Source organism: Sorex fumeus, unplaced genomic scaffold (assembly GCF_029834395.1).
Source record: "Sorex fumeus unplaced genomic scaffold, SorFum_2.1 ptg000007l, whole genome shotgun sequence".
NCBI lineage: Eukaryota > Metazoa > Chordata > Mammalia > Eulipotyphla > Soricidae > Sorex > Sorex fumeus.
The window spans coordinates 47,905,768-47,928,751 of NW_026606064.1; the positions used below are offsets into that span (position 1 = coordinate 47,905,768).

Here is a 22,984-nt window from a genome sequence, read left to right on the forward strand (position 1 = left end):
GGAGGAATCAAACTAGGGTCAGCCATGTTGGCTGCTTGTAAGGCAAACACCCTACCGCTGTGCTATTGCTCCAGCCCAGTTGTCAATATAGGTATATACTTATACATCTTACTAAAAAGCATGTAATGTGTGCAATTAGATTCAAGATTGTGATTTGTTAATCAGTTCTGAGGAGCTGATAGGGTTCATGGTCTGTTCCTTACTCAACAAATTAGAAAAGGGAAAAAGAGAACGGAGACAGACAAGAATATTTATTAAATAACAGGAAACAGAAGCTCGTACAAAGTGGGAGGTGGGCAATAGGCTGTCCCTGTGGGTTTGCGGGTTAAGAGTTTTTTAGACAGGGCTAGACTTCTTCTGGGGAGGACAGGGATTAGTTAAGAACATAAAAAAGTAATTGGTTCTATTGTACAGCTTTGCGTTTTGCGGGGTGGGAGGCAGCTATGCCATGAAGATTGTCTTCTAGCTCAGGAAACTGCTAGAGGAGTAAAGGGTTTTGTGTTTGTACCTTGTGCCTGTTGCCTTTTCTGTCCCTTCCTGCCCACCGCTGACCCTGAGTTTGTTTCCACTAATCACTATATCACTGTCATCTCATTGTCGATTTACTCGAGTGGGCACCAGTAACATCTCTATTTGTCCCAGCCCTGAGATTTTAGCAGCCTCTCCTTATTCATCTTTCCCAATGATTGGAGGCTCTTTCAGGGTCAGGGGAATGATACCTGTTATCGTTACTGTATTTGGCATATCAAATACGCCACGGGGAGCTTGCCAGGCTTTGCCCCTGCGGGCGGGATACTCTAAGTAGCTTGCTGGGCTCTCTCTCTATATATATTTCTCTCTATGATTTGTTGCCTAATGTCTGAATCCCATCAAATATGGTGTGGTAATTATGGAAAATGGGTAGGAAGTGTCTTATGATGTGTCGCTTTGCAGCAATGAGGTCCAGAAAGCGGCTTGGAGTGTGGCGGCGGTTGGGTACTGGAGGTCGGCTGCTGGGGCTGGGTCCCTTGGGGCAGGGAGGGCTCTCACCCATCCCCTTCTGGAGTTTCCCGAGTGAAAACAGCCTGGCATGGAGTCCGGTGTCATGGTTATGGGAGTCTCATTTTATTCTCCCTTCCAGGAGAAGCAGCCAATGTGTTCTGGAGGGTGGCTGATGAGATGATTATCTGACGCCAACAGGAGGTGGCTTCTGGGTGTGATCCCTGGGTCACTGGAGACTGGGTGAAGCAAGCAGAAGATCTCTGCTCCTGGGTTCTGTTGAGCCCAGGGTCTAAGGTCACAAAGTTCCGCATTATCTGGGTTCTGTGGGACTTCATTCATGTGTGATCTCGGCCCGAGCATCCGGAAAGTGGCCTGGAGCATGGCAGCAGTTGGGTAGCAGAGGTTGGCTGCTGGGGTTGGGTCCCTTGGGGTGGGGAGGGCTCTCACCTACCCCACTCTGGGGTGCCCTGAATGAAAACCCTTTCCACTAAATAGATGTTAAAAGAAAGATAAAATTTCATTGAAATAGGATAAACTTAAAATACTGCTGTATTTAACATTGTCTTATCCATATAAATAGAAGTCTTTAGGCTTAAAAATGAACAGGGATAGTTCAGAGCATAGTGAAAAAGGAAGGACACTTGCTTTGCATGCAGCCAACCAAGGTTTTATCCCCTGGACTTAATTTGGTTCCCCGATCCCTAACAGGAATCATCCCTGAGCGTAGAGGCAGGAGTAATCCCTGAGTACCACCACATGTGACCCCATGAAGAAAAGAAAGGGAGGGGTGATAAAGGGATGGGGTGTGATAAGAGATGGCTCAGTGACAAAAGGACTTGTCTAGGCAGCATGAGACTGCCAGTTTGATCACTGGTGCCGTCTACATGCCCTGGGCATGGCCAGGCAGCTCTACCATTTGGGGTTCCTGGTGCATGAAGTATGCATCTCTTGCATACCTTAGGCAGTATATAAAAGTACCACAATTAAACAAATGATCTCTAATGAGCACAGTAACTGAAACTGCATGAGCACCACAGCCAAGAATGGTAAGCATTACACTCCCAGCATTACAACAACAGAGAGAAGGGAAGTGAAGGAAGGGGAGGGGAGGGAAGGGGAGAGGGGAGAAGAGAACATGTGAGAAATAGGATGGGAGCTGGGGGAGGAGGGGAAAACATAGTGAAATGTTATTTAATTTAATTTTATGCTCTGTATTTATTTTTTCTTTCTTGTTTTAATTTATAGCTTACCCCAGACAGACATGCACTGTTATCCTGGATTGCAGGTTATAAAGCCAATTGTCACAACATTAGTAAGTTGATTTTAATTGCTCATTATTATTATTACTATTTTTTGGTGCCAGGGATTAAACCCAGGAATGCAGGGATATACATCTACTCATTCAGTCTTGAGGACTTACTCTCACCACATTTTAATTTTGCTTAACTTTAACTTGGTTTAAAATAGTATCAGTTTTTGGCTTTTTCCATTCTGGAGAAGCCAGAGTTCTCTCTTGAACATTTATCTCTTTTCTCTCTCTCTCTCTCTTTCTCCCTCTCTCTCTCTCTCTCTTTGAATCTCAAACCCTACCTCTCCCTCCTCCTTACATCTCTCTAAATTTCTTTCAATAGGAAGTATTTTGTTTCACAAAAGAAAATGTAAACATAAAATAGTATCATTTTTTTTAAAAAAACTGATTTTATGTTCAATAATCAGAAAATATGCATTTTGTTCTGAACACACATAGAGTATCTACAAAAACAGCCATATTTAAAACTATAGATAAACCTCCATAAATTCTAGAGACTTAATGCCATTCAGAAGCTTTGATTATAATGCAATCAAATTAGAAAATAAGAACAAAATTGTAGTTTTGAAATATAATGTGGGAAACAATGATTTCTGTATAGCCCTTGCTTTTAAAAGTATATAAAATTACAAAATGGAGATATTATATTAATGTCATGTTTTTTTAAATTTTATTTAAAATAGTATCATTTTTAATCAAAATTAATTCTAAATTGTAACTGTAATGTGGTCCTAAAACCAAACCAAAACAAAAACATAGACTGGTTGATTGATGCTTTAATAATTATTACTAAAGTACTACTAAGCACACATCTCACAGTTGATGTTTTGCAATGTGTGTCTAATGTCACTATTACACAGACTTTATTATTACACAGACTTTATGTAACTTTGGAGTTTTTGCCTTTCATTTTTTTAAAGGACATGTGTAGGGAGTAATGCTGAAGAGACCAGATGAATATTATTTCATTTTCAATCACTTGACTTTCTCTTTTTTAATTAGCAAATTCTGGAAGCATTTATTATGCAACAGAACATTAAAATATATATGTATGTATATTTCTACAGCACTGATAAAGACCTGTTAACTAAAGACATTATTTGGAGTACAAAATTAATTGCAGAATAAAAACAATCAAACAAAATACCACATAAGACATGCCAGAACATAATCCAAACCTGGAAATTAACTCTTCTTTGAAAATCAATGTTATATAGGACCTAGAATTAACAAAAGAGCCTCTACAGGATAACCTTCTGATTTTGAATCTTGGCTCTGGCATTTAAAATTTGTTTCATTTTATTTCATTTTATAAAGTTCACAATATTTGATTACATTTAATATTTGACACCAATCCCACCACCATTACACCTTCCCACCACCCAATTTTGGATGTTTCCATTCTGAACCCCACCCCCTGCCCCCAAACCCAAACCAAAATAATTTATGTTGTATTGTTTATTATGAATAAAATGCTGAAAATGATTAAAAAAGTTTCCTTAGGGGAAATTGTGTGAAGATTGTTGTATTTCACCCAGAGGCCATTAAGCTCTTCTATAAAGGATTACTAACATGTTGTTAAAGGTTGAGCCTTGTGTGCATATATGTGTGTGTGTGTGTGTGTGTGTGTATAAATATATTTCCCTCTAAGATTGGTTGCCTTCTACTTTAAACCCTATCAAATGTGGTGCACTACTCTTGGAATATTAGCTCTGTGAGATATGAGATGTCACGTGGTTGTAGGAATAGGTTCACTCATGGATAAGGCTCAGCCTGAGCGTGTGTGGAGAGTGACCCTGAGCATGGTGGTGATTGAGTTCTGGAGGTTTTCAGCTGGCAGGGCTGGCTCTGTTGGGTCGAAGAGGGGCCTCCCCCTCCTCCCTCCAGTCTGCCCCGAATAAAACAGCTTGGTGCAGGTTCCAGTGTCATGGCTATGGCATGTCATTTTATGTTCTCTTCCAAGAGATTGATAATGAGTTTCTGCATCATGGTGCTTGATGAGATTTTATGGCACCAGACAGAGATGGCTTGTGGGAGTGACTGCCAAGTTGCCAGAAACAGGGAGACATGGGGGGAGGTCACCCATTCTTGGTTCCGTTGAACATGGAGTTTTCAGACTTGACTTTCTCTTTTTGAATTTATTAATGTTTACTAATTTCAGAAGTACAATTCCTGAGCAGATAAATCACCCCTGAGGAGGTAAAGAACCCCTTTCCCTTTTGTTCCATCTAGAAACTGATAACAGTTTTATGTGTAGAGAAAAAAAAAGGGAAAAGACACACAAATACTTTGGTTGTATATTCTCATAATTTATGTACAAGTTAGTCTCTAGATGAGGTATATATGACTTTGAAATGTACTCAAAATCACTCAGTTATAACAGCTTCAAGCATCTCCACACATTGCCGTATCTCTTGGCAAGTAAAACCACCTCTGGGTGAGAACTATTTATTGTACAAATAAAGGAGGAAACTTTGAGCAAAAGTCACTGCTTTCTTCTATGTACTCATAGAGAACAGTTCTGTGACTAAATTCTGTGTGTATGTGGGTAGAATTGATTCTATCTATACTAATCACTTCTAAAAACCAGCTTGGTGTTCCACAATTCAAAATTCTGTTATTGTCTTCATAGAGTTATTGTCACATCCCACATCTTAAAAGCTCCTTTGAACAAGACTGCCTCAGCTTCAGATGCCAGTTGTGGTTCCTGAGTTGTTACTTGTATACACTTAATCATGGCTGGACATAAATCCAGATTCCCTCAGATTAGATCACTTGCCTCATCTGCTCAGCAAGCTCAGGAAATGCAAGTTTATTAATTATACTTAACTTTACGATGAAGCATGCAGATGAACTGACACAAAGAGTTACACAGGAAGATTTTCACAAGATCTCTGGTATAGAAGCTCTTTTCCCTGTGGAATTGTCATGTGCCACGCTTCTTTGGCTGTGTTCACTCATCTGGAACTTCTCTAAATTGTGCTCTCAGAGTTGTTCATTTGTTTTGTCAGGAGGAGGTCAGACAATACCCACTGGTTCTTGGAGGTGTTTCTAGCTCTGTGTTCTGTGCTCTGTGTCCCAGAGCACACTCATGGTGCTCTGGAAATCATATGCAGTGCTGGGGATTTGAACTGACTAACAGGGCTGCTTGTGAGGCTAGTGCCTTACCTCCTGTGCTATCTCTTTGCCCTTAATCTTCATGATATTTTTGTTTATAGGGGATTTATTATATATATATGAATGCTGAACCATTTTCTATAGCTTCTCCAATCTCCAGATAATGAGAAAGGGCACTGCAAGTTTTCATTTCTAAACATGTGTTGTTCTTTCTAGTTACAAATTCCTATTCAGGAGGCCACCAAGAATTGCCTTATTAGTAGAAAAGATACTCCTGTCACCAAGAAATCCAAAGATATCTAGGATCTTTGTGTCAGGAACTAGGCAATATATAAAAGATCATATATTAGGAGGAACAGGGGCCTGTTATTCCTATTATTTCACATATGAAATAATAGGAATAGCAATCCATCTAAATTTTTTATTCATGAATGTAAATTCTTCATTACAGAGAATAAAGAAGTCAACTACTATTAAATGTGTATTTATTCTATCCTAAAAATATACTTCCTCTAATCTTAGAGAAATAAATGAGTACATCTGTATATCTAAATCTGTATGTTTTTTTAAATTAATATATTAAGGTTTCTTTCTTTCTCTTTCTTTCTTTCTTTCTTTCTTTCTTTCTTTCTTTCTTTCTTTCTTTCTTTCTTTCGTTTTCTTTTTGTGTCACACCTGGTGATGTACAGGGGTTACTCCTAGCTCTGCACTCAGGAATTACTCCTGGTGGTTCTCAGGGAACCACATGGGATGCTGGGAATTGAACCCGTGTCGACCGCGTGCAAGGCGAACGCCCTACTCTCTGGGCTACCAGCCCCCATCTTAAGGTTTCTTTTGCATTTTCTTCTAGGATTTGGAAGAACAAAGGTATTTGTTTGTGGATGATGATTTCCGGTGCTTTGAGTGGTATCATAGAGTTCTGTAAGTATTGCAATATTAAATAGAAGGGTAATTAATACTTTGAAAGAGTATTTTTTAATTAGTTACAGGTGGATTATCTATATTATTGATACTTTCATTTACCAATCAAGATACCCTTAAATATACTGCCAGATTAATCTCTTTGAACATTTGCCTAATGTGCATATTCACACTTTATGCACATTTTTCTGTATATTTTCATTATAACCACATAAATGTAAGTATTATACTATCCTTATAAATAAGAAAATATAAGCTTAGGTAGGTTAATAAGTTGGAGAAAATTACATACCAGCTGGGCTGGGTTTTTGATCAAAGGGATAAGGCATATGCTTTGAATGTATGAGATCTTAAGGTGGCTCCCTAGCATCACACAACTTTCTAGGCAACTTTGGGTGCCACTCTGGTTTTTCCCAGTATTGGAGCACTGGGCTAGACCATTAAACCTTTTATTCCATCATGCTCAGTATTGCTCAGGAATCCCCAGGATTCCCAGCAATGAAGAGGCAGGAATTCTCCCCATATATTTATCTGGGGCTGGGGCAATAGCACAGCAGTAGGACATTTGCCTTCCGCCCAGTCAACCCGGCTGGGTCGGGTTCAATTCCTCCGCTTCTCTCAGAGAACCGTGCAAGCTACCGAGAGTATCTCGCCCGTGGCAAAGCCTGGCAAGCTACCCGTGACGTATTCAATATGCCAAACACAGTAACAACAAGTTTCAAAATGGAGACATTACCAGGCCTGCTTGAGCAAACTGATGAAAAACAGGAGGACAATGTTTGTTTGTATATATGTATATATATATGTGTGTGTGTATATATATATATATATATATATATATATATATATAAACTTACTGATAGTGTTGTGCTGGAGCCATAGCACAGTGGGGGTAGGGTGTTTGCCTTGCATGCGGCCAACCCAAGTTCAGTTCCTCACAGAACCTGGCAAGCTACTGATTTGATTCCTCAGAGAGCCTGGCAAGCTACTGAGAGTATCCCACCCACACGGCAGAGCCTGGCAAGCCACCATGTCGTATTCAGTATGCCAAAAACAGTAACAACAAGTCTCACAATGGAGACATTACTGGTGCCTGCTCAAGCAAAATTGATGTACAGCAGGAGGACAGTGCTACTGATAGTGTTGAGGGCTATCTTTAGGTTTTACACATTATTGAACTCTTATTTTACTTGTTCTTTTTCAGAAGAATTTGCTTTGTCTTTGTAGCTCCTCAAAATCATTTTCAGTTGAAAATGAGTTAAAACAATAAGAAGGAAAATGTGATTAAGTAAAAGAGCTTCATTATAAAATAATTTCATAGGTAAAAATTTTGATCAGAAAGCAATATCTAGAGAACAGTCTAGGATTCAAAGAATTTCCATCCCAGATAATTGTGAAGTGCCTATTATATCTATTGTAAGAAAGGAAATAACAAATATTCAAAGGCAAAATAAAATAAAATATCTATTGTACCATTCCTTCCTTTGGGGGATATAAATTTCTGCTATCCTGTCTGAGCTTGACTGTCAGGAATTTGTGATTGATCATACAATCTACTATTGTATGTTAAGACATATCAGAGACCTGAATGAAAGGATATTAGTTAGTACCGAGATTCTGGGTAATGGGAAGCCAGGTAGGTAGCAACTTTAAAAACATACAAATATTAGTCCTGAGAGTCTGAAAGCATAAGTGCTGCTGGTAACTAGAACTGAGCAACCCAAATTGCCCACTGGGTGGCAGTTACTAAATTGGGGTGCAGGTGAATTGTATACTTTCCTTTTCTGCGAAATAGGAATGGCTGAAATGAGATAGATGGAGAGTTCAGATATAGCATTTACTGGAATTTGTTCCTATAGAGTATCCCTGTAATTTTTTTTTATGTGCCAAACTTGAAGCCGGTCACACAGGCCAAGGATCCTAGACAAGCATATCAGCCTCTTTCACTGAATGACTGGAGAGAATGTTTCACTTTTCTGTTTGTACTATGCCCTGAGAATGGTAACTAAATAAGAACTATCTTTAATTTCTTTATCAAGACACTTTGATTTACAAAGTTGTTCATAGTTGAGTGTTAAGCATACTGTGTTTCAGCACCAGTTCCACCACCAGTGTCAACTTCCCTCCAAGAATTGTAGCACTCTGTAGCACTGTCCTCCCACGGTTCATCAATTTGCTTGAACAGGCACCAGTAGTGTCTCCATTGTAAGACTTGTTGTTACTGTTTTTGGCATATTTAATACATGGCATGAGTAGCTTGCCAGGCTTTACCATGTGGGTGGGATACTCTTGGTAGCTTGCCAGGCTCTCTGAGAGGGGCAGAGGAATCGAACCCAGGTCAGCCACGTGCAAGGCAAATGCCCTACCCACTGTGCTATTGCTCCAACCCCTCCAAGAACTATATTTTTAAATCATTAATCCAATACACAGAGTCAAAAACACTGAAAGCGGGAGATCCTAACCACAACAACCAAACTTACAAATGTGCCTGTCGAGGAGGCAGGCTGGAGTGGGGGTGGTGGAATGGGGAGATATGGGAGCACTAATAAAGGAAAGCTGACACTGGCGGTGGACCTTTAGACATAACATAATATGCTTAAAATTCAACTATGATACTTTATATTCCCCAGATGAATGAAATCTTTCTATTTCTGTCCCTCTCTTTCTGACTCATTTCACTTAGCATGATACTTTCCATGTAATACCACTTGTATGTAAATTTCATGACTTCATATTTTCTAACAGCTGCATAGTGCTCCGTTGTGTAGATGTGCCAAAGTTTCTTTAACCAGTCATCTGTTCTCGGGAACTCAGGTTTTTTCCAGATTTTGGCTATTGCGAACAGTGCAGCAATGAACATAGAAGTGCAGGCATCATTTTGACTGTACTTTTTTGCCTCCCCAGGTATTGCTGGGTCAAATGGGAGCTCAATTTCTATTTTTTTTGAGAGTCATCCATACTGCTTTCCAAAAGGGCTGAACCAGTCGGCATTCCCATCAGCAGTGAAGGAGGGTCCCTTTCTCGCCACATCCACGCCAACACTGGTTGCTTTTGTTCTTTTGGATGTGGGCCAGTCTCTGTGTTGTGAGATGATATCTCATTGTTGTTTTTATCTGCATCTCCCTGATGATTAGTGATGTAGAGCATTTTCTCATGTACCTTTTAGCCATTCGGATTTCTTCTTTGAGAAAGTTTCTGTTCATTTCGTTACCCCATTTTTTGATGGGGTTGGATAAGAACTGAGTTTTAAAAGTAGGTAAAGGGATATTCTTGATAACCTCTCAGTGTCAATATTGCAGACCACAATGCTCAAAAGCAGAGAGACAGACAGAGACAGAGAGAGAAGAAAAGCTCCCACGATAGAGGCAGACTATTGGGTGAAGAGTGAGGAGTGATGGGAGGGAACCTGGGGACAATGGTGCTGGGAAATGTACATTGATGGAGGAATACTACATGACTGAAATCAAATAATGAATAGCTTTTTAAGGGTCCATCTCACAGTGATTCAATGAAAATAAATAAAATTTAAAGAGAGAATTAAGAAGTTAGATCCAATTCCATAAAATATGTTAAAAAAAATGAGAAATCTATGATATTGGTTTTGATGTTGTCTTCAGAATTCAACTTTGTGGCCAGGAAAACAAAGGCAAAATAAACAGGATTAACAGGATTACTGTCACTGTCACTGTCCTCCCGTTGTTCATCAATTTGCTCAAGCGGGCCCAGTAATGTCTCCATTGTGAGACTTGTTGTTACTATGTTTTGGCATTGAATACATCACAGGTAGCTTGCCAGGCTTTGCCATGTGGGTGAATGACTCTCGGTAGCTTGCTGGGCTCTTCGAGAGGGGTGGAGGAATCGAACCCAGCTCAGCCGGGCCAGCTGTGCGAGAGGCAAACGCCCTACCGCTGTGCTATCACTCCATCCCCAACAGGATTACATCAAACTAAAATGTTCTGCATTGAGAAACTTTCAGCAAAATAAAAATAAATCCTATAGAATGGACTTTAATTCTTACTGAATGTTTTTGCATACCTTACATTTGACAAGGCCTAATTACCTTTATATAAAGGTAAAAAGGTAAAGGCCCTCCCGTTGATCATCGATTTGCTCGAGCGGGCCCAGTAACGTCTCCATTGGAGACTTTGTTGTTACTGTGTCTGGCATATCGAATACTCTCGGTAGCTTGCCGGGCTCTCCGAGAGGGGCGGAGGAATTGAACTCGGGTTGGCCATGTTGGCCACTTGTAAGGCGAACGCCCTACCCGCTGTGCTATCGTTCAAGCCCTTTATATAGAAATAGATATATAAATAACTCACATTATTCAAAAGAAAGACAGTTCTATCAAAAACAGGAAAAGAACTGAACAAATCCTTCCACAAACAGATGGTCAACAGGTGCACACACATGCTCAGGGACAGGCAAATCAAAACAATTATTCACCAAGGATAACTTATATAAGACTTATTGAAACTTACTATGTATAACAACATGTACTTTTTCCTGGAGAATGTTCCCTGTGCACTCGAAATATGTATTTATATATTTGGTGTGAAGAGCCCTATAAATTTTTATTAAGCTTGTATAACAACTCCTAATGTAAGATTGTTGTTTCCGTGTTGATTTTGTCCATTGGTGAGGCCCAGGTGTTAAATTTCCCCGTTACTATTATGTTGCTGTTTGTCTCTCTGCATGTATGTTAATAGTTGCTTTATATAATTTGATGTTCTGTCGTTTGGTGTGTATATTTTGATGAATACTAAGTCCACTTGTTGGATTGATGCTTTAATTGTTATGTACTTATGTTTCTCATTATCCCTGTCTCTTATAATATGTTTTGCCAAATGACTGTTGCTAACTTTATTTTAAGCTGACATTTTCCTGGAGGATTATTTTCCAAGCTTTCTACATTGGAGCTTACCGATCTCCCATAGACTGCAGGGTTAGATTTTATTTCTTGATCCATTGTCTAGTCTGTGCCTTTTGGTTCGTGAATGCAGGCTATTGATACTAAGTGAAAGTACAGATGTATACAGGTTTATTGCCATTTTTCTATGTGGGTTCCACGTGATTTTTTAGTATGCTTCTTATACTTATCCTCCTCCCTTCTACTACTGAATAATTATTTGATTCCATTTGCCTTATTTGTGTGCTCCTTTGTAGTATTTATTTTGAGGTTACCATAAGATTTACACCTAGAGTGTTAAGTTTATTGCTGGTCTGAAAAAAAATCAAGGGACCAGAGTGATAGGACAGTGGGTAGGGCACTTGTCTTCCATGTAGTTGATCCCTGGGACCCTCTTTTGTCCCCCTAGCCCACCAGGAGTGATACCTGAGCACAGAGCCAGGAGTCAACACTATTTCTAGGTACGGCCCCAAATAAAATGATTTTAAAATGAGAACAAGTATATATTGAACTTATTATGGTTCTTCATTAGTACTCTCTTTCTCTCCTACATTTTATAATGTATATAAAGTTTTTTTTTTTACCATCTTGCTATTTCCTAGTGGCTTTCTTTGCCTGTTATAAAAGCTCTCTAGGGGCCCGAGAGATAGTGCAGTGGACAGGGCACTTGCCTTGTATGCTAATAACTTGGGTTTGGTCTCTGGCAGCCAATATGGTCCCCTGAGGCTTCCCCCACCTCCGCCCTGCATAAACACAAAGTCCTTTAGTGTTTCTCTTATGTATTTATTGATTTGGGGGACATATTAATTGGTGCTTAAGGCCTATTTCTGGCTCTGCACTCAGGGACAGTACTCAGGGATCAAATTGGGGCTAATCACATGTCTTAGCGTCTGTACTCTCTGTCCTGGTCCCTTTTGTATTTCCTGTAGGAACACTTTAGTGATGATGAGTTCTTTTAATTTTTGTTGTCTTAAATGCTCTTTCAAATCTGAGTGATAATCTAGTTGTGCAAAATGTTCCTGGTTGGATGTCTTTCCATTCAGCACTTTGTATAAGCCATGCCACTTCCTTCATGTCTATAGAGTTTCCATTGAGAAACCTGATGATAGTTTTGTGGAGGTTCCTATGAATCTTTACTTTCCTCTTACTGCTTTTAGAAGTCTTTTTTTTTCTTTTTAGGTCACACTTGGCAATGCACAGGGGTTACTCCTGACTCATGCACTCAGGAATTACTCTGGGCAATGCTCAGGGGACCACATGGGATGCTGGGAATCGAACGTGGGTTGGTCAAGTGCAAGGCAAACACCCTACCTGCTGTGATATCACTCCAGCCCCTAGAAGTCTATCTTTGATTTTTATGACTTCAATTCTAATGTGTCTATGTGTGTGCTTGTTTTTAAAAATTTATTTAAAATTTTTTTTATTGAATCACCATGATAAACAGTTACATATAGACTTACAAACTTTCATGATTATGTTTCAGTTATACAATAATCAAACTCCCATCCCTCCACCGGTGTCCATTCTCCACCACAATGTTCCTAGTATCCCTCCCACCACCCTCACCCCTTCCCACCTCCTGCCTTTGTAGCAGGCACATTCCCTCTTTCTCTCTCTCTCCTTTAGAGTGTTATGGTTTGCAATACAGGTACTAAGAGGCCATCATGTTTGGTTCATAATCTCGCATCCTGAGTGATACCTCCAACAATTATCCCTTCTTTATTCCAGTGGGGTTGTTTTGCTTGGAATTCTCAAGTTTTCTGGATCTTGGTTATCTCTTTCCTCAGCTGGGAGAAACGCTTAACTATTATTTCTTCAAATAATAATTTTGTCTCTCTTTTTCCTTCTGAAACCCATATCTGAAATGAATCTTGTTCTTAATATTGTCCCATAAATATTGGATGTTACCTTACTGTTTTTAATTGTTCTTTTTCTAATGTTTCTGGATGACTTCCACTTCGTTATATCAAGAAGATTTGATTTGGGACTTTTTTACATTCTGCTGTTGAGTGACTCCATTCTTTTGCTTTATGGTTTCTGTTTGTACTTTCTCAAACTTTCTTTGTCCTTGTTGAAGTTCTTAATTCACTAAACTTATCATTTCAGTCAGCACCATTTGGACTGTTGCTTTGAAGAATTCTTTAAAATATGGATACTTCATAAGATTATGTGTCATGAGTTTGTATGCCATCACTGTACAAGAGACATAAAATTATCTGTATATTTCTCCAATTTTTGTGTATGTGCGTGGAAGCAAGTACAACCTCTTCAGCCTCTTACAAATTACTTGTAATAATTTTCCCAGTCATTTTCTCTCTTTTTTGGGGGGGAGCGTCACACCCGACAATGCACAAGGGTTACTCCTGGCTCTACACTCAGGAATTACTCCTGGCAGTGCTCAGGGGACCAGATGGGATGCTGGGAATCGAACCCGTGTGCAAGGCAAACACCCTATCCGCTGTGCTATCACTCCAGCCTCCATTTTCTCTCTTTTTATAATCCACTTACCTCTGATAACCTCAATTGCGGTTTTTCTCTTTCAGCCTCTTTTGTTCTGCACTTCAATGTGTGCACAAACTCAATAAAGTTAAGCAAATTGATAAAGATCCAGAAAAATATGCTAATATTATCTTTAGATGGGAATCAAGATTGTTACTTTACCATCCACTGATAGTAACTCTCTTTAAAAGATTACTTCTAGCAAAGGTTACAGAAGTAACTAAAGATAACCTTTACTAAAAGGTAATGTCTGATTAACCTTTACTGTTTTAGGAGTGACACTAAAATATTTATTAATGTATTAAATGTTTTTTTTTAAATTCTGTTGTCAAGTTTACTTTCTTAGGTGTCCTGGTAGTTAACTTAGTGGTCCTCTTTTTCTCTCCTTTTTGGTGCCTCTGACAACTAGCCTAATATGCAGAATATTTCAGTTCCAGGGCTCTAGGGATCTTTTTGATCAACCTAGTACTTGATAAGCTCTGAACACTTTATCTATAAATATATTTAGTGTCTGTTTTCAGTAGTGGTACCTTTATAGTCGTAGCTTTCTTGTCAGATTGGACATATGAAATATGTTTATTATCTGGTCTTCAAAGTTCACTGAAGACTCATTGACTAACCCCCAAATGTCTTTGTATTGTTTGGATCTTAATAAGATAGACAATGTGCAATATTTTGCAAATGAAATAATGGAGTCCTGAAACATTGACTTCTGAAATATTTATGATAAAAATATACAGAAATCTTTAAGAAAGAATCTTTAAAATGTGCAACCAATTATGCAAAAGAATATTATTCATTTTAGAATAGGTACATTGAAAGAATGGTGAATGAGGGATTTGCAGTGATAATTAAAATTAATTTACTGGCATTATACATCCTTGACATATAAGTATAAACATTATATAATGAGGAGTGATTAGGACAGATACTTGAAGAACATTAATCATGCAACTTTAGCTCTGAGAGCTTGTCATTTTGCTAAGGACCAATGCAAACTTAAGCTTCTAAAAGCCTCTGTGGTGAGAACTGATAAATATATTAAACTGTAGAAATATGTGTGGTACTTTCTACATTCAGTCTTTAATTTCTTATTTATCTTTAATGAACCTAAAAGAGAGTATTGAAATTTAGTAAAACTTAAAGTAGAATTTTACTGAAATGTGTTCTTTTTACCAACAGAAATGACTTTAACAGTTCAACCCAGGTAAAACATTAAGCATTTTAATATTTTATTGCTACTACATTATTTTCCTCCTATCCTTCATAATTAAAAGAATAATTTTTCTAAACTACTCTTTTAACAAAATTTGCAGATGGTACTTGTTATGGTTTGAACACACCTGGAGTACCACAGGAACTTTCAGATGAGTCTTTCCTTTTTCAATCTCATATTGCCAAGCACTGTTTCCACTCAAAGAACATTTGCAAACACTTAAATGCAGGAGAAGGGCTGATAACTCAGGATGTTGTCTATTAAGAAAGATAGTTAGGCTACTTTGTAATGCAAAGTATAGTAGTCACTTTACTATTATTATTATTATTATTATTATTTTTACCACACCCCAGCGATGATCAGGTGTTATTCCTGGCTCTTGACACAGGAAATACTCCTAATAGTGAATAGAGGACCTTAAGGGTTGCCTGGAATCAAACCCTGATCAGCCACGTGCAAGGCAAATGCCTACCCACAGTACTATCACTCCACCTCCTGATACAGTCATTTTTATTTCTTATTTTGGAAAATTTATTTTTAAATGTTGCTATTGTTAATGTGAAAATGGTTTATTGGATTCTTTTTGTTTTGTTTTGTTTTTTTTCCCAGGTCACCAGACATGCAAATTTTATTTATTGATTGGTTTATATTTTTAGACTTACAAATTTTTGTGCATGGGTTTCAGTTATACAATAATTGAGTACCCATCCCTCTGCCAGTGCCCATTCCCCACCTCCAATGCTCCCAGCATCCCTTCCCCACCTTCCTATATCCCGCCCCACCTCTGTGGCAGAGCATTCCCTTTTGTTCTCTCTCTCCTTTTGGGTGCTTTGGTCTGCCGAAGAGGCATTGAGTGGCAATCATGTTCAGTCTGTAGTATACTTGCAGCATGCTTCTTCCATCCTGGGAGGATTCCCCCAACACACTTTACTTGGTGCTCCCCTCTCTATCTGAACTGCCTTTTCCCCGCAGCGTGTGCAGCTGGCCTCCAAGCCATGGAGTGAATCTCCTGGTTATTCTTGGGTGTTAGTCTCCCATTTTGTTACTTTGTATTCCCCAGATGAATGCAATCTTTTTATGTCTGTCCCGCTCTTTCCGACTCAAAATGGTTTATTGGATTTTAAAAATAGATTTGTATATAGCATTAGATATTGTTTCTTTTTTGTAGCAAATATTATATCTAACCCACGTCAAAGAGTTTTTTTTAATTGTCGTTTGATTGTTTGGGGGCCCATATCGATGGTGCTCAGGAGTTATTCCTGACTATGTGCTCAGGAATTAATCCTAGAAGGCTCGGAAATCATAATGGAGTGCCAGGAATCAAACATGGGTCAGCTGTATGCAAGGCTAACACCCTTTCCACTGTACCATTGCTCCAGCTCAAGCTCTTTGGAATTCTTAATTTTAAAATCTATGAGGCCTTAAGACCAAAAGATATTTAAGCTGAATTTAAGGAATGTGGCAAGATATAAGAGTTATATTTGAATGTTAAGAATTAAAATAGAGGACTTACTCCCAATGCTCTTTAAGCTTTTCCACGAAATTGAAATATCAAAAACACTTCCAAACAGTTTCTACGAAGCAAATATCACACTGATACCAAAAGCAGACAGAGATACCACAAAGAAAGAGAATTACAGGCCGATATCCCTGATGAACACAGATGCAAAGATCCTCAACAAACTACTAGCAAATAGAATCCAACTACTCATTAAAAAGATCATACACCATGACCAAGTAGGATTCATCCCAGGGATGCAAGGATGGTTTAACATTCGGAAATCAATCAACATAATCCACCATATCAACAAAAGAAAAGATAAAAAGCATATGATCATATCAATAGATGCAGAGAAAGCATTTGATAAGATCCAGCACCCCTTTATGATGAAAACCCTAGCCAAAATGGGTATAGAGGGGACCTTCCTCAACATAATTAAAGCCATCTACCACAAGCCTACAGCAAGCATCATCCTCAATGGGGAAAAACTGAGAGCCTTCCCTCTAAGATCAGGGACGACACAGGGATGCCCACTCTCTCCACTGCTGTTCAATATAGTACTGGAAGTACTTGCAATAGCGATTAGGCAGGAAAAAGATATTGAGGGCATTCAGGTAGGAAAGGAAGAAATCAAGCTCTCACTATTCGCAGATGATATGATACTCTACTTAGAGAACCCAATAACTTCCACCAAAAAATTCCTAGAAACAATAGACTCGTAAAGTTGCAGGTTATAAAATCAATACCCAAAAGTCCATGGCTTTCCTATACGCAAACAGTGAGAGAGAAGAAAGCAACATGAAAAAAACAATCCCATTCACAATTGTGCCCCAGAAAATCAAGTACCTAGGAATCAGCTTAACTAAGGAAGTAAAGGACCTGTACAAAGAAAACTACAAAACGCTACTTCAGGAAATAAAAGAGGACATGAGGAAATGGAAAGATATCCCCTGCTCATGGGTCGGGAGACTTAACATTGTCAAAATGGCAATACTACCGAAAGCATTGTATAAATTCAATGCAATCCCTATAAGGATACCCATGACATTCTTCAAAGAAATGGAGCAAACACTCTTGAAATTTATATGGAACAATAAGCCCCCACGAATAGCTAAAGCAATTCTTGGGAAAAAGAAAATGGGAGGAATCAACCTCCCGAACTTCAAACTGTACTACAAAGCAGTAATAATTAAAACAGCATGGTACTGGAACAAAGGCAGAACTGCAGACCAATGGAACAGGGTTGAATACACTGACATCTCTCCTCAATCATATGCTCATATAATCTTTGATAAAGGTGCAAGTAATGTGAAGTGGAGTAAGGAAAGCCTCTTTAATAAATTGTGTTGGCATCACTGGACGGCTACATGCAAAAAAATAGGCTCAGAACTCTGCCTAACACCATGTACAAAAGTAAGATCAAAATGGATTAAAGACCTCAACATCAGACCAGAAACCATAAGGTACATTGAAGATAAAGTTGGCAAAACCCTCCATGACATTGAAGCTAACGGTATCTTCAAAGATGCCACGCCACTGGCCGAGCAAGTGAAAACAGAGATAGATAAATGGGACTATCTTAAACTAAGAAGCTTCTGCACCTCCAAAGAAACAGTGACCAAAATACAAAGACAGTCTACAGAATGGGAAAGGATATTCACCGAATACACATCTGACAAGGGGTTGATATCCAGGATATACAAAATACTGGTTAAACTCCACAAGAAGAAAACATCCAACCCCATCCAAAAATGGGGCAATGAAATGAACAGAAACTTTCTCAAAGAAGAAATCCGAATGGCAAAAAAGCACATGAGAAAATGCTCTACATCATTAATCATCAGGGAGATGCAGATCAAAACCACAATGAGATACCATCTCACACCTCAGAGACTGGCCCACATTCAAAAGAACAAAAGCAACCGATGCTGGCGTGGATGTGGCGAGAAAGGGACACTCCTTCACTGTTGGTGGGAATGTCGACTGGTTCAGCCCTTCTGGAAAACAGTATGGACGATTCTCAAAAAATTAGAAATTGAGCTCCCATTTGACCCAGCATTACCACTCCTGGGAATATATCCCAGAGAGGCAAAAATGTATAGTCGAAGTGACATCTGCACTTGTTTGTTCATTGCAGCACTCTTTACAATAGCCAGAAACTGGAAGAAACCTGAATGCCCAAGAACAGATGACTGGTTAAAGAAACTTTGGTACATCTACACAATGGAGTACTATGTAGCTCTTAGAAAAGATGAAGTCATGAAATTTACATACAAGTGGTACAATATGGAAAGTATCATGCTAAGCGAAATGAGTCAGAAAGAGAGGGATAGACATAGAAAGATTGCATTCATCTGGGGGATATAAAGTAACAAAGTATGAGATTAATACCCAAGAATAGCTGAGATCAGCACCAGGAGGATTACTCCATAACTTAGAGGCCAGCCGGGTATCCTAGAGGAAAGGGCTGTTCAGATAGAGAAGGGAGCACCAAATAAAGGATGTTTGGAGGATCCTCCCAGGAGGGGAGATGCATGTCGAAAGTAGACTATGGACTGAACATGTTTGCCACTCAATGCCTCTTTTGCAGACCACAACACCCAAAAGGAGAGAGAGAACACAGGGGATTGCCCTGCCACAGAGGCAGGGGGGGATGGGGGATGGGGGTGGGAGGGATATTATCCATGGTGGTGGAAAATGGGCACTGGTGGAGGGATGGGTATCTGATCATTGTATAATTGAAACCAAAGCACAAAAAATTGTAAATCTACAACTTTAAAAAAAATAAAATAAAATAAAGGGAAAAAAAGAATTAAAATAAAATGACTGTATTTAGAAATTAATATTGAATATTTTAATTTTCTTCAAACAATTATTTATTAGAAAAAAAGAGGCAGAAAAATAATAATATTAAGCTTCTCATATTGAGTCAAGATGCTTGAATGAGCCCATATATTCTTTGTTTTTGTTTTTTTAAGTGTCACTTAATCACTTAATCACTTAACTTCCCGTTAGTCGTCGATTTGCTCGAGCGGGCGCCAGTAACGTCTCCATTTGTCCCTGTCGCGTGCTAGTGTAGCCCAATGGCATTTCTTCGCTCCGGGAACATGGAGGGCCTCAAACCGATCGTTCATGATCTTGACAAAGAAGTCTGACCATCTGGTAGGTGGGCGGCCACGCGGTCTCTTGACATCCCGTGGAATCCAATCAGTAACAGCTCTAGTCCAACGGTCGTCTTTAAATCTCATTACGTGACCAGCCCGTCTGATTTTCGACACCTTGGCATATGAGACAGCGTCCCTGATCCTTGATCGTCGACGGATGTCAGAACTCCGGATTCGTTCTCTCATTTGAGTGAAACGTGTTATTCCAAGCATAGCTCTTTCTATTCTTCTTTGGGAGACCTGAATGGCGTTCTCATCTTGTTTGCGTAGGGCCCAGGTCTCTGAGGCATATGTTAATGCAGGAAGAACAGTGGAATCAAAGAGATGTGCCCGGAGCCGGAGGTTCTTCGTCCTCTTAGCTATTTCTTCGACGTTCTTGAAGGCGTTCCAAGCCGCTCTCTTCCTCCTGCGCAGCTCGGGTGCCAGGTCATTTCTCATGTTGACCTCTCGACCTAGGTACACATAGCTGTTGCATTCGGAGATGGTCGTTCCATTGAGAGCGAATGGGGCGTCAGGAACAAGGCTGTTTCTCATAAACATTGTCTTCGTAAGATTCAGCTGTAGTCCTACCTTTCCACACTCACGGTCAAAGTCGGCCAGCATTTGTGCCGCTTGGCTGATGTTTGGTGTTATTAAAACAATGTCATCAGCAAAGCGGAGGTGGTGTAGTTGCCGACCATCTATCTTCACTCCCATTCCTTCCCATTCCAGTCGTCGCATGATGTTCTCGAGGGTGGCACTGAAGAGTTTCGGTGAAATGGTATCACCCTGCCGCACCCCTCTCTTGACATCAACGATCACTTCTTTGTAGAATGGTGAGATCCTGGTAGTGAATCCGCAATACAGCTCACGGAGAATCCTGATGTATTGGGCTTGAATGCCCTGATTGGCTAGGGCTTCAATGACCGCTTCCGTCTCAACAGAATCAAAGGCCTTCTTTAAATCAATGAACGTTAAGCAGAGCGGCATCTTGAACTCCCGAGAAACCTCAATGAGCTTGGTTACCGTGTGGATATGGTCGATGGTGCTGAATCCTTTGCGGAACCCTGCTTGCTCGCATGGTTGTCCTTCATCTAGTGTTCTGCCAATCCTATTCAGGATGACTCGAGTGAACAGCTTGTAGATGACAGACAATAGGCAGATCGGGCGATAGTTGCCAATGTCATGGATGTCTCCCTTCTTGAACAGTAGTACGGTCCTGCTGGTTTTCCATTGGGACGGAACCTTGCATTCAGACAGGTAGCGAGTGAAGAGCCGAGCCAGTGTATTGATGAGTACTGACGGCAGGTTCTTCAGGTGTTCAGGTCTGACCTTGTCTGGGCCGGGTGCTGTTTGCTTCTTTACCAACGAAATGGCGTGTCGGATTTCGGAAGGGAGAACGTTAGGAACGACATACCCATCCTGTGGAATTTGGTATGTCGGCAAGTGGACATGGCTATCTAAGAGATTTGAGTAGAAGTCATGGATAATCTTCTCCATAAAGTGAGTTTTTTTGTTGTTGTTGCTCATGTTTTTTTTTTAATTTTAATTTTTATTTTTATTAGTGAAATACCATGAGGTACAGTTGTAGACTTACAAATTTTTGTGCTTGGGTTTCAGTTATACAATGATTGAGTACCCATCCTTCCACCAGTGCCCATTCTCCACCACCATTAATCCCTGTGTCTCTCCCACTCCCCATCCCCTCATCCCACCCTGCTTCTGTGGCAGGGCATTCCCTTTTGCTCTCTCTCTCCTTTTGGGTGTTGTGGTTTGCAAAAGAGGCATTGAATGGCAATCATGTTTGGTCTATAGTCTACTTTCAGCATGCTTCACCCATCCTGGGAGGATCCTCCCAACACCTTTTATTTGGTGCTCCCTTCTCTATCTGAGCTGCCTTTTCCCCTAGCATGTGTGGGTGGCCTCTAAGCCATGGAGTAAACCTCCTGGTACTGATCTCGACTATTCTTGGGTGTTAGTCTCCTATTTTGTTACTTTCTGTTCCCCAGATGAATGCGATCTTTCTATTTCTGTCCCTCTTTTTCTGATTCATTTCGCTTAGCATGATACTTTCCATATATAGTACCACTTGTATGTAAATTTCATGACTTGTGCTGGAGTGATAGCACAGCGGTAGGGCGTTTGCCTTGCATGCAGCCAGCCTGGTCGAGCCAGGTTCGATTCCTCCGCCCCTCTCAAGGACCCTGGCAAGCTACTGAGAGTATTCAGTATGCCAAACACAGTAACAAGAAGTCTCACAATGGAGACGTTACTGGGCCCTCTCGAGCAAATCAATGAACAACGGGAGGACAGTGACAGTGTTATCCTTTCTAACAGCTACATAGTACACCATTGTGTAGATGTACCAAAGTTTCTTTAACCAGTCATCTGATCTTGGGCATTCAGGTTTTTTTCTAGATTCTAGCTTTTGCAAACAGTGCTGCAATGAACAAACAAGTGCAGATATCACTTCAACTATACTTTTTTGCCTCTCTGGCATATATTTCCAGGAATGGAATTGCTGGGTCAAATGGGAGTTCAATTTCTAATTTTTTGAGAATTGTCCATACTATTTTCCAAAAGAGCTGAACCAGTCAGCATTCCCACCAGCAGTGAGGAAGGATCCCTTTCTCATCTGCGCCAACACGAGTCCGTATATACTTTGGGTAGCCAAAGTTAAATTGAGAGTGAATAGTTATTTTATGGCTATAATAATGCAATAGACAGGAAAGATTTCTTATTAATGGGAACGGAATTTAATATAGAAAACATTGGGGCACTTCTAAAACTAGAATAACTCCCATTTCACTCAAAATATCCCCATGACCACATAGCATTCCCCAAACCCTATTAAAATGGCCAAAATGTGACAAAAGACAAAGGCAATTTACAAATGACATTTTTAGTTCCAGGGACTTAGTAGACCACTTAAAGGAGTGAAGTTATAAATTTGTTTCCCCCTAATTGCCCCATATTTCTTCAGAGTGATCTGATGCACTACCGTTGTGATATCCTGTTCACCCAGTGTGTGTGACCTTGGCCACACCACACACAAGTGAGGTTCTTATAGATGAGAACCACCTCAAATTGTGATCACTACAAGCAAATGTGTAACCTGTAGTCATCAGAATCACAAAGGGAGGGGAACAGGAAAACTAATTTCTAATAGAAATTAGAGTTATTTCACTTTTTAAGAAAGTGAGCAAGTATGTGGGGTGGTGAGATTTGAGTGTTGAGAAAGGTTTATAGGCAATTATATGAAGTTTTGACATCTTAGAATGTAGGAGGATATTACTAACTCTTCTTTCATATGTCTTTGCATTATTTCATTTATTTTAAAACAGCATACACTGCTTTTGATTTAAAACATATAATAATAAAAAAGTTTAAG

General features: G+C 39.7%; 1 protein-coding gene across 1 annotated transcript in view; it reads left to right on the forward strand.

The window, feature by feature from the left end:
• LOC130016297 (survival of motor neuron-related-splicing factor 30-like) overlaps positions 1 to 13,905 on the forward strand; it is a 40,905-nt gene extending 27,000 nt beyond the window's left edge. The window contains 1 exon segment of the mRNA XM_056106974.1: positions 13,778 to 13,905. Within this exon segment, the coding sequence (XP_055962949.1) occupies positions 13,778 to 13,905 (128 nt within the window).
• Positions 13,906 to 22,984: the final 9,079 nt, after the last annotated feature.